This window comes from Larimichthys crocea, chromosome X (assembly GCF_000972845.2).
Source record: "Larimichthys crocea isolate SSNF chromosome X, L_crocea_2.0, whole genome shotgun sequence".
NCBI lineage: Eukaryota > Metazoa > Chordata > Actinopteri > Sciaenidae > Larimichthys > Larimichthys crocea.
Genome location: NC_040020.1, coordinates 22551014 through 22567068, shown reverse-complemented (window position 1 = coordinate 22567068; position 16055 = coordinate 22551014). Strand labels below are relative to the sequence as shown.

The 16055-nt window shown below is 38.6% G+C and overlaps 1 protein-coding gene across 1 annotated transcript; it reads left to right on the top strand.

The window, feature by feature from the left end:
* The first annotated feature begins 9902 nt into the window (after positions 1–9902).
* Positions 9903–13319, top strand: LOC104925107 (ADM). The gene is made up of 5 exons (XM_010738652.2): positions 9903–10017; positions 10404–10519; positions 11269–11403; positions 11761–11996; positions 12346–13319. Exons 2-5 carry the CDS (start codon positions 10416–10418, stop codon positions 12387–12389), a joined length of 519 nt encoding a protein of 172 aa, XP_010736954.1. The 5' UTR covers positions 9903–10017; positions 10404–10415; the 3' UTR covers positions 12390–13319.
* The last annotated feature ends 2736 nt before the right edge of the window (positions 13320–16055 follow it).

Genomic DNA, 16055 nt, shown 5'->3' with positions numbered 1-16055 from the left:
AGGGTCCTCTGGCCAAGGACCACATACCTGTCCCTCAGCAAAGACAGGTGCTGCTATACCCTGCCAGGATGTAACAGACATCTGTATCTTCCTCAGATGCACTCCCTGTTGTTGTCAAAGTCACTGCTGCGCTGCATTTCTTTGCGAGCGACGAACTTAAGTTCCGCTGGAGGTACGAGTGCATATGGACAGCTGGCCATTAGTCTCCAGGTCATCTGACAGTTTTACTGAGAAATGTTTTACTACTTTGTGAAATTTCTGAAACTATCTGAACATCTGGTGTATGATTAAGTCAAAAGGTATGAAACCGTGGGTACAGTCTAAACCACTGAAATCATAACTATTTGTCATCTGTGTTGATATATGTGTAATTCAAACATGAAACATGAAGGAACGGCACCATTGCAATACAGCACTCCTTTGGAAAATATTGACAGTGCTTTTAAGTGGGACACATCAAACCTGTTAATGATCAGAGTATCAGATTAACTTACATCTGTGTTGAGATTTCTGGACTTCAAAAGTCACTTTCTAGTTTGTTTTGAAACAAAATCTCACCGATATTCTGACACGCTACTCACATACATTTTTAACTGCTTAATAATGGAAAACTACAGCAGAGCTACTGGCAAATTGTTTTAGACCTGAATAATTTTAGTGTTGAAAACATTAAACAGTGTCAGCTCTCACGCAGAATTTTCAAAATGTGGAGATTCACAACGTATTGGAAATACCCAAAGACAATTCAGCAGGACATCTTTGGTAAGCCAAAGAGTCAAGTCAGACATTAACCTTTGATTCCAGCTTTTTCTTCAAACAGTGGGTTATGTGGCAGTTTGGATTTCAAGTGTGAAGTTTGGCATGTCAAGACTTATCTCAACCACAGCTCAGTTTGTGATGGATGATTAAACAGATTTATGTAGGTATGTAGCAGCTTCAACAGTACCACAGTCAAATATTAATCTAAGTCAATAAATGTTGTCATGAAACAGAAAAAAACAAACAAGATTGACAACACGACATCCATTTATTCTTTGGTACAGCATGATCGGAATCCTAAAGGTCTGATTATCATATAAGTTTCCCCTTGTGAGTATTTGTCTCTCTGTGTGTGTGTGTGTGTGTGTGTGTGTGTGTGTGTGTACATATGCCTGATAAAATATTACAGTATGTACAGTATACACAACATGAGTAGATTGTCTGGGAGTGGTGATACGTGCATGTTAAAGAACAAAAACTAAATGTAAACACTGAGAATAAATAGTTTATAATACAGTTATTGCACTGGTAATGTTCCTGAGTTTCCTGTCTGGTTTTAACTAAACATCACAGTGACTTGTGTCTCTTTGTTTGGTGTACAGTGTTCTGTAGCGCCTCCCACAGGGGAACATTTTAGGGTTGTGTCCAGGGTGGATCTACAGTTTTAAGTCCTGAATGTGGGCAGGCTGACACAGATGGTCTCTGAAGTCCTGACTGTCTGTTGTAATCAGTCCCGGTCCTGTTTAGTGGCCGATCCAAACTAATCAGTGAAGGATAAGCAGAGAACAGACTGAATGATGGCGGTATAAAAATGGATCAGCAGCTCCTTTGGCCGCTTGGGTTTCCTGAGCTGGTGCAGGAAGTACATCCTCTGCTCCTTTTTGATGATGATAGTGTCTGTGTTGGACTCCCACTTTAGGTCCTAGATTTTAAGATTGTGGACTCCAGAAACCTGCCCAGCAACCACAGTGTTGTTGGTTATGGTGATGGATGGGCTCCACCTGAAGTTAACTGTCATAATCACAGTTTGAGAGTGTGTTCAGCATCAGGTTGTTCCAGAGGACCAGCCATCACTATCCTGAATGATGCTGATGACCATTGTGTCATCTGCAAACTTCAGGAGCTCAACAGACCGGTCTCTTGAGGTACAGTCATTCATGTAAATGGACAAAGAGTGGGGAGAGCACACACCCCTGCGGGGGACCCGTGCTGACTGTCCGGGTGCTGAATGTGATGTTCCCCAGCCTCACCTGCTGCCTCCTGTCAGTCAGAAAGTTTGTGATCCACTGACAGTTGGAGGCGGGCACAGTATTTTGGGTTATTTTGGTGTGGAGGATGTCTGGGATGATGCCAAACTGAAGTCCACAACCAGGATCTTTGTGTAAGTGCCTGCAGAGATTGCAGGATGTAGTGCAGTCACATGTTGACTGCAGCATCCGCTGAACTGTTTGCCCGGTAAGTGCAGGGGGTCCAGCATCTTTCAGAGGACTTCATGACTACAGATATCAGGGCAATAGGCCTTCAGTCCTGTAATAGAGGGTCAGTCTGTCAAGCTCCCAAAGTTTGCAGATGACACCATCCTTATTGGATTTATCTCTGATGGGCACAGGTCTGCCTACAGATGGAAGGTTGACCATCTGTTGACTTGGTACAGCCAGAACAGAATTTGAACATCAGCTCCCTCGTCAAGAAAGCCCACGAGAGGCAGCTGATGAAAGTCAACCTGCCAAAGACAATGATTGTGCACAGCCATTCTATACAGCCATCATTGAGTCCAAGGACTGAGTCCATTGTTAAGGACAAGGGCAGACTGCGGCATGTCTATAGTCTGCAGAGAAGGTAACTGGCTGCAATCTTTCATCTCTTCAGGACCTGTACACCTCCAGGACTCTGAGGAGTGAGGAAAGATGGTGGCTGACCCCTCCCACCCTAGACACAAACTCTTTGAATCACTTTCCTCTGGCAGGAGGCTGCAGTCCATCAGGACCAAAACCTCACACCACAGAAACTGCTTTTTCCATCTACCACTTGCCCTATCAACAAGGCCCAGGTACTGACTCTCTCCCTCCACCCCAGACCTTACATTACACCTTACACCTATGTTACATTACCCTTGGATCTACTGACTATGTGTTATATAAACGCACAGCTTTTATTTATGTTTTGGACTGCCTTATTCTGATAATGAGTTGCACATTTGAAGTGTCTACATACTGTGAACCTTGCACATTACCTGGTAAATATTTAGTATATTCCTGCACAAACTGCACAGCTCTTTTCTTTTTACATATTATATATGTTTTATTACTTAATTTCTATCTTCTTCCTTATATTCTTTACTTAATGTTTGTTATGTACAAAAAACAGTGAGGCAAATTCCTTGTTTTTGAAAACCTACTCAGCAATAAATCTGATTCTCACAATCGTGAGCTGAACAGTACAACTACAGTGTTCACGTCACAAAGTAAACTACCAGGGATGTCTCATGCAGATATTTGCTAATACAGTGCATTAAGTAACTAAGTTATGTGACAACGCATTGTATTGCGCCAAAAGTTGTGTCATGTTAAACCCACACTGACTTTTTTTCATGGACACTTGGGGGCAGTGAAAGTGAGTGAGTGTGAACACAACATTAACATATCAGTTGCCTGCACACACATTCAGCAGATATGGACCATTGTCATTCATTCACCCTGCATTCTAATACCCATACTACCATGATAGTCTAAAAGGGTAGTATTTTAAAAAGATTTAGTATGCCCAAATACATAGTTTGTAAAATATCGCATGCCAAAAATAGCAGGACGTCCAACTGCATCCTACTGCAGCCAGCATGCTCCTCTGACTATTTTACTCCACCTCTAATGGTCCCTGTAGGCTATAATGGCTCTTAAAATATGTCAAGAACTGCAAGTTTTCCAGGTGATTTCTTTATTGTGTGTTGTATTGATGTAAAAGTGTTTTCTTTAATGATTTACTTGATGAGAGAATCTGCTTCTCTAAATTTAAATGTTTCCATGTGTGCATGCAGCAAATACTGTCAAGCAGCAAAAAAGCTGTAGTTAGTAACTTGACAGGACAGAGGATACAGAATTAAACTTTCAGCTCCTGAAACAAAGATTTTTAAGACAGCTCTAATGGAGCTTAGGATTTATCACAAGGATGCTGCTTTTCTCCAAAATATGAGTGCAACATTTAACATATGTAAAGGAAAACAGAACATTAATTAACATTAAGATCCTCACAGTTATCCCATCAGTTTGAGGAGATTTAATGGGGAGAGGCTTTACGCCATTTCACTCAACCACAATCAAAATGATACATTTTATGACTTGGCTCACCAATCTACAAATTAACCACAGTGCCCACAATTTTAACTGCGATCTGCTACGATCTGCTAGAGCCCTCTGTTACAGTGACTGCTGCATCGACAAACTGCCTGAAATTTTTCCAGACCAGGTGGGATACGAAATTTCTCCATAGTCTTCTGGGTCTGCCAATGTCATCTGCTCTCTCTCCACATAAAGGCATCTAGTTGGCATTTTGATTAGATGCTTATATGTGCAGCCTCATGTTTTTCGGTCACAACCCAGAGCTTATGACCATAAGGGACAGTTGAAAAGGGGTTGAACCACCAAAAGCCACCAGAACAGCATCACTGCTCCTTGGTGTAGATTCTCCAGGTCTGAAATGGAGGTATGAGGTATCTTCCCGATTGTCGCCAATTTTGTATTTTCCATTGATGGTAAATAGCCTGACAAATCAAAAGCTTCGCCTTTGTTGCATCAGTCATATACATGTCTGCATCATTGCTGACATCAAACAGCTCAATAATCTGCATGAGTACCTCACTGAAGAGCAGCTCCCCAAAATGTTCAAACCATCCTCTTCATGACAGAAACTAACTCACATTCGGTAGGGTCGTGGATGGAATGATGAACTCAAATAAGTCTTGGAGAAAACTGGACTTTTCACATATCCATCACTTGACAGAAGATGTACTTTGTATTCTGACTAGAGGTTCTGCCCTGCCCCATTCAGCTCCGATGGGCTAGTTTCCCTGGGCAGCTGTTGATACATTGCTTTCTGAGTTTATGTGCTGGAATTCCCATGGCAAACTTCTCAGGTCTCACAAGACCCACATGGGGTAAATCTGAAACGCTCAGTCATACGCCAGGCCCTCACTGGGTAGAAACAGCAATATTTAGAAGAGATCTTGAGGATTAACTGTTAGGGGTGGAGATCTTTGGCAGTCTTTGGCAATGGATTCAATTCTGATTCTTGGTGTCACAATTTGATTCAGAATAGATTCAAAACAATTCTTGCACTATGAGCCAAACCACTGATTCATGTCGTTTGCCCATTGAGCTGTAAATGAAACAAGACTGACAGCTATGCTTGTCATTGTCTGACGTAACAGAAACAAGTGGAAAATGGCATGTGAAAGTATGCACGTTGAAACTCCAACTTTGTATTGTGCAGTTTGCTGCAAGTTTGAGAGCAAGGCGTGTAAAATAGAGACGCTTTTCAAAAGCACGTCAAGTTTCCAAAAAAGGTTGCTTGAGTGCCCTAAGAAGAGTGGACAGTATCTCATTTGTATGGCAGCTAAGAGGTTCTTAGTTGTTATCTTAAAACTTAATAAATTAAATAATTTATATAGGGGAAAGAATTTAGGAAAGTATATTTCTGACCCACAAAATGTTTGTGAAGTGAAACTGTAAGTTTTACAGAAGTTTTACCTGTGTTCAATGTTCTTGTGGCAATTTTTTAACATTGGGATACAGTCATTAAAGCACTATGACTTTGCTTCTCTTAATATTGTTCATGTTCTGTGCCATACACATTTATGGCAATACACTGGATTTAGTTATTACTGCGGGTATTGCTGTTGACATTTTAGACATTTTATCTAAGGTATTATGGTTTTATTAAGGTTTTTGCAAGGTTTATGCCAAGATCCCTGTTTATGATCATTTCTGTGCATTTCTGCAAACCACTCTCTCTCTTTTTTTTTTTTATATCAAACGACTGTCCAGAGACTGTTGTTGCCAAGTGTAGCATTAACAATGAGGTTAGTGACATATTTTCCTCCATTTAACCAACGTGTTAGTTAATTAGGCAATTCACTCTTAAAATTACCATGGAAAACTGCTGCAATTTGTCAGCTGAAAAGACAGGCGATGGAGGAAACGAGACAATGGAGGAAAAGCAAATTACATGTACATGTTCCAACTTTTTAAAGTTAAGTTACAATTACACAACCAGGAAGAACACCAATCACATTTCTCAAGGATTATTTTAGAAAACCAAAATAATCCCAACACCAGCTCAAGTCTTAATAGGAACTCATCAACTATGAAAAAAAAAGTGCTTAATTTTTTAAAGGACAGGCTATAGTATAGCTCTCCAGCTCTTTAAATCCTGCTTCTAAAACCTCTCCAAATAAACTATATAATAAACTCTCCTAATTTAGGCATCTTCACCACAGCTTTCAGTAGCTAAACTCAAGAAGTCCAATTTTGATGTCTCAGCTAAATAATTACAGACCCATTTCTACCCTTCCTTAGTAAACTTGGAGAAAATTGTTTTCAATCAATTACTGATTAATTTTAGAAAAGCTCCAATCTGGTTATTGAGCAAAGACCACAACATTTTAATTGACAGACCAAAGAAATGGGTGGGTCTCTCTCACTGCGTGGTTTATTTTTATTTATTTATTTTTTATTCAAATTTAATGAATATAAGCTGGCACTGTCACACGTGGCCTATGGTTGTGAGGTGTGTGTGTGCACGCTCTATGTATTGTACTGCTGCATCTTACTACATACAGTACTTTCTGACTGCATTGACACCACTGGTGAACTTCACCACAGCAAAATCATACTAGTTATTGGCAATTAAATACAAGCCTAGTAAACACTGGACAAATAGCTACAGATAACATCATTCTGTTATTTCTCTCTAACAAGTCAGGAAAACTGTCTTTCCCTTGGGCAAATTGATATTTTCCACCTGCAAATTCTGGTTCTGTACTTTTCCACATGAAAAACAACACATACTGTGATTTTCCATTGTTTGGAACTGAAGAAAGAAGAATGTTTAGGCCTCACATTCAAACAAGTGCATATCACAGAGCATTGAGGGAAGGGGTATTCTCTTACCGTCCCATGACGAGCACCATGGTATCACATACCAGAGGAGCAGAGTTCATAAAATCACTACAATTCCTGCTTATTTATTTAAAAAAAAATCTCAGCAGTAATTAAAGCACAGGATGAAATGTGGGACTATAAATAGACACTGAATATCTAATAATATCACATAATGAGTTCCTGCCAATGTTTTGCTGACATAGAAAGATAAGAAAGATCTTGGCCTACTGATGCGGATAAAAATAACATTTATCATACGGTGGTCAGATAGAGTTTGATCAGGAGCACATTGTGTTTTGGAGTTGTGAAAGCGTGGGGTGCGCCATGCAGAACAGATACAGGGCAACAGACTTAAGAACTGGAAGGGATCATGTTAAAACACAGATCACTGAATCACCTTTTTTGGCCTGCGAGGTGTCAGATTGTTGCCATAACGACGCTGTGTGTATCTAGTCAAGGCATCAAAATGTGTGACTCATGTGCTTCTATAGACCCATCAAACCTTTGTTATGTGCCAGTGGGTTTTGCTTATTCATATAAAAACGACTGACTTTGGCACTATATTTGTATTACAAATGTAGCCTACGGACATGACAGATGTAATGTGGACTGGGATTGCATCAGCTGTATGCAGGTCAACACAAGTTAGAGGCAAAAGTGCAAACTGGGAAGGTCTATCATCACTTTTAATCTGTCAACTGTCAGTTCATCAAAAGACCAGGACGTTCAAGCAACACTGTCACACCTGTACTTCTTGTATGTATATTTATATTCTCTGTAGTCATAACTTACACAGAAGTGACTATGAGCACTATTAGCTTTATTACACTGCAAAATTAATCACCTTATGTAATGACAAACAGGCAGAGACATGACGAGAGACAAGATGCCTTGTACAGCAATATTATGATGTTTTTTTTTTGTTTTTTTTGTATTGCTGTGAGACAAGTTTATATGTTTGGTTGGTATACATTGTGAACTACAACACAGTGTTATGTCCTGATTAGCTAATACAGACATGGTGATCTATCACTAGATTTAATTATAAACAGATGTTAAAGCATCAGTATTTTACATGCATGCTGAAAATTCTCAGCTTCACACATCCACCAGGCTTTCTCAGTAAATGGAGTTTGCTCAGTTGTCATGGAGACAGCTCTTGCTGAAACTACATACAAGATTCCCCAATATACAGTTTGAATACCAGCCAGCCAGTAAGAGGTATTTTTCTGTGGCCATTCCCAGTGCTGGCACAATGTCACACAAAGAAGAAAAGAAAATAGAGAGGGAGAGCAGAAGAGAGTGTATAGAGGAAACCCTATCAAGTAAAGCCCATCTATCTACTGCTGCAAACTGGGGATCACCACTAAAAATTTTGATATTTTAGATCGCTCATTACCGCTATGGCAGCTGATAGTGAACTTTTGGGCTGGAATGAAAATAAACTTTTCTGAGTAATTCATCTCCAAATAGATTATAATTTAAGCCATTTATGAATCAAATGCCAGACATCTATTGGTTTTAGTTTCTCGGATGTAGGATGTGCGGCTTTTCTATGTTTTATATAATTGCAAATTAAATATCTTTGGGCTTGGGACTGTTGGTTAGCAATTTTGTGGTCGGCATTTCTCACTATTTTCTGACACTGCATTGTAGCCTTAATCTGAACTCAGTTCAGCTACAGGTCCTGGTTTGGTTTCACAAATCTAAATTTTCGCTGTGGCTTAGATCTAAATAGTCGGACTGCAGAAAGACTATCTTAAGTACTACTAATTACATTTTTTTCTTCTGGGTATATTAAAACTTTTTTTTAAACAAAAAAAAATGGCTGACTGAACAACCGTGTCCCACTTCTTTTCTTTGTTCACTCTAGCAGAAAATGTTAGGAACAGTTAGACAGACACTTTACTGGTAAAATTCAGCAAAGAGTGTTACATTACAACAACGTTTGAGTAGCGTAACATTTCCCTGTTGTACAGCCCATCAGAGCTGAGGTGCTATGGCTTCCTAATACGGCAAGTTTTGAAATGAACCCAAGTGACGATGTCCTCCCTGCTGTAGGCAGCCTCTACAAACTCTTTCTCTTCTCATTACTTGCTCGACAACATTGTTAGCAAACCAAACCAAACAAAGTATGAGCTGTGTTTTTTGCGTTTGGTACCACTGGTCAACAAAATTCTCTGTAGCCAACGAGGAAGACCCTGTATGTTTATCTTCACACGTGTAGAACACAATGCCTTTGTTGAATGCTTGGAAGTAACTACCGGTGCGTGTAAGTAGCACTCAGAATGATTAAACTGGTCATCTAGAGGTTCACAAGTTCAGTATAAAGCACCTGTTCCTTAAATTTTCAGTGCATGCAGTTGCCGTAACAACACAGTCCTAATTTAGATATACTTTGCCTTTTGAAGCGTAAAATCACAGATGGCTAACTCAGACTGCAACACAGGCATCCAAAAACACGTCCTTTAGAATTAATGTAGCTATCAACAACATTTGCACCTAACTAAACTGCTTTAAAGCACGCATGGCCAATGAACGCACCCATATAACTTCCTTAAACAACCACTTTCAAGAGAAACAAAATGAAAAGACAAAAAATATGTAAATAGATTTCGTGCACATAAGCCTCCCATTTGCACAACCAAATAAACCTTTAAGCGAGGGAAAAATGTTTTGGGGCAATTTACAAAACCATAAAATTCACAAAAACCAATTCTTTCAACACTTCCCCAAGGCAAAGGAGTGTATTAAATCAGAATTGAGATTTGCAGAAACTAATAAACATCAGTCACGTTATTTTGGGGTTTGTGGACTTGATCTTAATCACTATCTGCATGTTTCTGGTCTGACTGTCTACATGTGGGGTGGACGGAGTTGACATGAACTGTCCCACAGTCCCTCCCACTGGGTCTGGCATTCAGGTACAGCTCCCTCCCTCCCTCTATAAAGCCTCTCATGTTAGCAGTGTAAACTTCAGACTTCAACTGATGGTAAACTCTTTACAGCCTTAGAAACAACACTTTACTCTTCCCAACAGTACACAACACACTTGGATGTGCATCATAAATTCTCTACATCACATTATAAGCTAGAGCCAAAGGTAAGTGACTTTTTCCACAATTTTAATTATTTTTTTTATTTTTTACAATTTTTTTTTAAAGACTGCTGAAGTATTCTTCAAGTATTTAATCATGCAAATTTAACTGATGATTGAAGTGAACTGTCCTGTAAAGGTTGGGATAGGAGTTGTCAATTTTTATTCAGTTATTTGGGGTGTATGACTCTTCAACAACCTGCCTTACAAATTCATTACTGCTGATTTGTAATTGACAAACCAAGAAACTGATTTATAACCACCCTATTCTGCAGATATAAATGTTTCAATTGTGTATTCAATGTTGCCTTAAACTAAATCAATCATTAGTTGTTGTCAGCAATTCAGAGCTAACCTCCTAAATATAATTCCTTTATTTTTACGTCTGACAGCTCCCACCCAAAATGAGATTAACCCTGCACACTGTCATCTGCTGCTGTGTTTTCACCACTGTCCTGCCACTGGTAAAAGGTGCCACAGGGGAGCTCAACACTAGTCTGAAAAAAAGGTGAGCTGGCTGAGAGAGTGAGTGCACTGTGAGAACATTGTGTTCATTTTAAAGAACAAGCCTCATCCTTCTGTCCTTTAGGATTCAATGCAGGTGCTCGCCCTCAATAATACAAAAGGTGTTTAGATCAGATTAGGTCTGTTGGTAAATGAGAACAAGTGGAGAAAATGTAAAAAAGTAAACTCAGACAATTTGATTTTTACTGTAGGTCTACAGATACTGGATTTTTGAGGCAGATACCAAGAGATATTTGAAAGTGTTAAAACTCTGATATATAAATCGGCCAATGCCACAGTTTACAACTGAAAAATAAATCTGTCAGTGATAGAAAAATTTGTAAGAGATCTTGTTTCTGAACTACCCTGAACATGTATAGAGACACAGATATATCTTTGATAAGCTGACACACACACACATACACACACACACACACACACACACACACACACACACACACACACACACACACACACACACACACACACACACACATATATATATATATATGCAATAAAAGTCAAAAATCAAATGATATTTTCTGGAACAATTGAAGATCGGCCTTTCTTCAAGATAATGCCAATCGTTCCGAGAAAAGTCTCAAAACTTCTTGAGCCATATTAACATCAAATGAAGCCATCTCATATTTTGTGTCATTCTCTGTCATATCGTCACTTTATGTGTGTACCCTACATTTATCTGAATCAGTGAGTTTCTGCTATCACAACCTTTTTTTCTGCTCTTTGTGGCAGGTTTAAAGTATGGCTGCAGAGCCGGATGAAGAGAGACCTGGACAACAGCTTAGGGACCAGCAGTGAGCAATGCTCTGACATCCATGTTGGACCACAGCAGGACGGGAGTTCAATAACTGACTCACCTCCATCAAGGTAACAAGTAAAGCTGTATTTTGAGACCATTGCCATTGCATTTGTTGGCTGACAGTGTAGAGATAGATAAGAAACACAAGGAGAGAGAAAAGGGTATTAAAATGCAACAAAGGTCACAGACTGGAATCAAACCAGGACACCCCACAAAGCATGAAGAATTTGTCACAGATGTTCTCTGATAATACAGTAGTATAATTCCTGATTCATCTATTGCACTGAGAAATTCACATGAATTCATAAATCTTGATGACAATTTGGATTTAAACCATGTCAAAATGTTTTATGTTCAAAGGACATATTTAACAACCCCAAAAGCCATCTGAAAATAGAGCATAAATATTGTTGTTCCTTTTTCAGCTTTGGGCTGAATGTCAGATCCAGGAGGTCAACATCATCCAAATCATCTGGCTGCGCCCTAGTCACATGTATATACCACGACCTGGTTCACCGACTGCACCAGGTGAACAGCGAGGTAGAAAAGCCAACTGCCCCTGAAATCAAGATTAGCCCCAAAGGCTATGGACGCAAACGCCGCTCAGTCCAGGATGTCATGCAACTTGCCCTCCAGACAGGAAGACGGAGCACTGAAGCTGGTCAGCGACTCTGCAGACACAAAAGCACACGCACAGTGGCCTAGGATGGAAAGGCAAAGGAGAATCCTTGTTGGGGTTATTTGCTCATAGCAGATGAAGATAAGTCCCCTCAGAGGTTTTAATCTGCAAATTTACAACTAGATATGCAGAAAGAACGTCTGCTACATCTGTACAGTCCTTCAGAGGAAGATTTACTCATATCACTCCGGATGAAAGCGAGACTCCAATAATAGATACAGTTGGTGCATGCTTAGGTGCAAGTTTCAGTGTGTCTGAACAAGTATGTGATTTATGGATGAATTCAAGTCAGACTTGTGCGACTTGACAAGAATGTCTGTCTCTTCTTCAGCTTCCAAAGTGTGCTTGGCAGCTGAGATACAAGACAATCCCTGAAAGGACTTCTCTGACATACCCTGGAGTGAGGAGGAGCTGAGGCTGTGGCGAGGACTTTTTCTCCGGAAACTGACATTGCTGGACCCAAAACTGCGACAAGCAGGATCATTTCACAAGTGAACTGAATGTAGTGAATTACTTGTGAAGTGCAATTTATACACCATGTACTAGGCCTATACAAAATCTAAATATGTATTATATGTCTTATCAGCTTGTATATAAAGGATATATAAAGTGACCTTATATTTAAGCATACAACTATATTTTTATACAGGAATAATACATATTAAACATGTCTCTTTTTGGATTTTAACTTCAATGAAGTATGTATCTTAACTGTGTGAGTAATGATCTCGTCCTGTATTATTCATGTGAATCAAGTCTCATATCAAATGTGTTATACCAGTTGTCTAGACATTATTCTGGTGATTATACCTTACTGGAAATGAATCATATTAGAGATGTTTTACATTTGTTTGGATGGTCAAAGTCACGCACGGCAACTTCCACATAGTCATCCAGTTTTTGGCCTGATGTTGGAAGCTATGGAAAATGATGGAGAGCCTCTTCTTGCAATAAAGCAGAAGGACTGATGAGCTGATAAAAGTGTTGTGCTGCCATCTAGCTTTACAGTAAGCAACGTGTAACAAATGCATGCCAAGTTGTTTCAAAATCAATGCAGCTTCAACAAAGCACTTACTGTGGTTATACTAAATGTTTAATCTGAAAAGCCTTAATCTGCTTCTTTTTTGAATGTTATAAATCCTAATTTACTCATGATTCAGCTGAAATTACTTGACATGGTATTAGGTAACGTGATTTATGTCTTGTTTTTGATGAACACTGCAGTAATTGTAATAGTTTTCAGCTGGCTGCGGTGTCCTTGTTTTTGAACTAAATGAATGCAACAATAAAAAGAATTTAAAGCAACTTTGACCTTATTTGGCGACCTAACATCAAATATCCTGCTTGTGCATGCACATGCTAGTGTTTGAAGGCTCAGGGGCGACACAGTACATGTGCCGTCATTTTATGACACTGATTTTATTTTATGAGTTTTATAAAGTCCATGATACGTGAACCAATGGTGCACATTCCATTCTAAAAATAATACATGCTTTATCAGCTGCACTTTATCTTGGGTCGGCATGTTCCTAAAATTGTGTAAACGTGGCAATTTAACAAAATGAATTATCTTTTGGCAACGACAATACAAGTTTTGATGAATGGAGAGAAAGAAGCAGTGTGCTCCCCTTCAAACCAGAAACACTCAAATGAGAACTAAATACAGATATTAATCACTATGGAATGTGGCCTCCTCTGATAGTGTGCGGAGTGGTCACAATGACCTGAAATCACAAACTATTTGTCCATAAATCTGGTTGCTTTCATTAAAAATCAAAACCTCCCCCAACAGAAGAAGTGTAATATATAAAATTGATGGCTTAAAATGATTAGTGAAAACAAACTAAAAGTGCCTTCTAGAGCCAGTGTTTAGTTTGTCCATTCTGGGCTACTGTAGAAACGTATTGCTTGTACATAGTGGAGTCCAGGAGGAATGCAAAAAGGCTCAGTCTAAGGTAACAAAAACATAATGATTGTTATTTAACGGTGATTATACAGTACACTAATGTAAACATAGTTACAAATATTATATATTATTATTATTATATTTAATCTCTGCCATTTTCTATAAGTAGTGTCCCATAAATCTGACCCACTGGAACTTTAACTCAATAACTTTACAAATTCTTCAAATGATAACCAATAATATCTTCACCATTTCTTGTTTGTATTTGTAACAAAATGTAGTTTTCTGTGACACTTTCCCCCTAAAGTTCATCCATCAAACACATCAAACTTTAATTTCATTGTCCCTTTTTAATAACATCCTTGCCAATGACTAAAGCAACATGAATGTAGCTCTCTACGGAGCTATTTAGGTCAACTGAACAGTTAACCATGCACATATAATTTACAAGGCACCATTTAATGTAGTAACATTGCAACATCAACATTGCTTGATTTATTCTGCCAAGTGGGAGACATTGTAGCCCTCAGAAATTCCTCACATATTCCACTTGTAATTAGATGTACACTGATAAATGGGCCATTTAAGCTGATATTAGCTGACTTTGCAGATATAGCAGTATCAGTGTACATGTAAGCTGTTAACAATAAATTACAGCATGGAAATCCCAAAACTATATTTAAGGTAGTTTAGAAACACACTATGCTATGTAGTTGATACTTCTGACACGATGCTTGTTCAACTGCAAAAGCCACCACAGAGTATGTTTTTGGTCACAATTTATTAAAAAAAAATAAAAATAAAAATCTAAAGGATCCATGTAAAGATTATTTATGTTACGTTTTTATGTTTTTAAATTTGTATTTTATTTTTAACAGTCAAGTATTGGCCTCAGTAATCCAGTATCAATCCGGCTACACAACTTAAAGTGTAACAAATGTTTTTTCTCTAGTTGTCTGCTCATATAGGTCTGCATGACAGTGTTTTGCACAGGATTTTGTTGCCGGGTCGACCTCAAAGAACAGTTTGGACATTTAAAGGAAAAATGTCCAAACTTGTGCTCTAGTAAAAAACACATTAGTTTGTAAAGGTATGAATGGTTATGACACGGCTAAAAATTCCCCCAAATTTTCCTTATACATGTTCAAATATAAAATACTATTTATACTACAGCTTGGCTAAATACTTGGTGGTTATTATTAAGGGTGCTTCATTTATAGGATTACGATTTATAAGGCCAATTACTGATCACTGGAAGCAGTATCAGCCAATACGATCACCTATCATAGGCCTATTTGAAGCCTTCTATTTGTTGTGTATCATTTTTTAACTATTCTTAACACATGAGCTATCAAAGTTTAGAAATGATAAAGTATTACAACTGTTTATTTATTGGGTGGGGGTATCTTTATGTTTAGAGTAGGTTACTTTTATTCATCTAAATTCACCACTTCATTTCTGTGTTTATTCCCAAACTATTTTAATCTACCCACTGTAATTTGTTTTACTCACTCTTAGACAGTGCACTGTTGAACTGCAGCTCCACCTGAAAGTGAAAGTGAAACTTGAGTCCTGCCTGAAGCATATTTTGGTTTCCTGGAATGAAGCATGAGCCACAGTCGAGGAAGTTTTTGGGAAACTGATGAAAGTACTGAACTTCCAGAGAAATACTGTTTGCAGTGAATAATGATGTACACTCAAGCAGCAAGTCTTAAACCAGTCACCCCTCAGTGTATAATGGGTACATTAAATTCATTTATTTTATCAGTGTCTTTGTTAAAATGATTACTACATTTTTAAATATTCTTCTCCAGGAAATATTGTAATAATAGAGAAGTCAGGGTGCAAGCAGCCATCTGTAGGCCATAAGGTGGATGGAGAAGTTTCCTTGACTGTCCAGATGGTGGCGTTGTAAGCCTTGCTTCACCACTCTGGAACCACCGATGGATGTACTGTACTGTACTGACACATTTGTATTGTTGTTTGTAGTAGTAATTGTGTGTAGTTGGGATACATGAACTGCACTTTATCTCTTTAAGTCCACTAAGCCTCCAATAGCTCTATCATTACAAATATATATTGCATGAGCAAACAACACTGCTACAACACCAAACATTTTTCACTTGCACAAATGA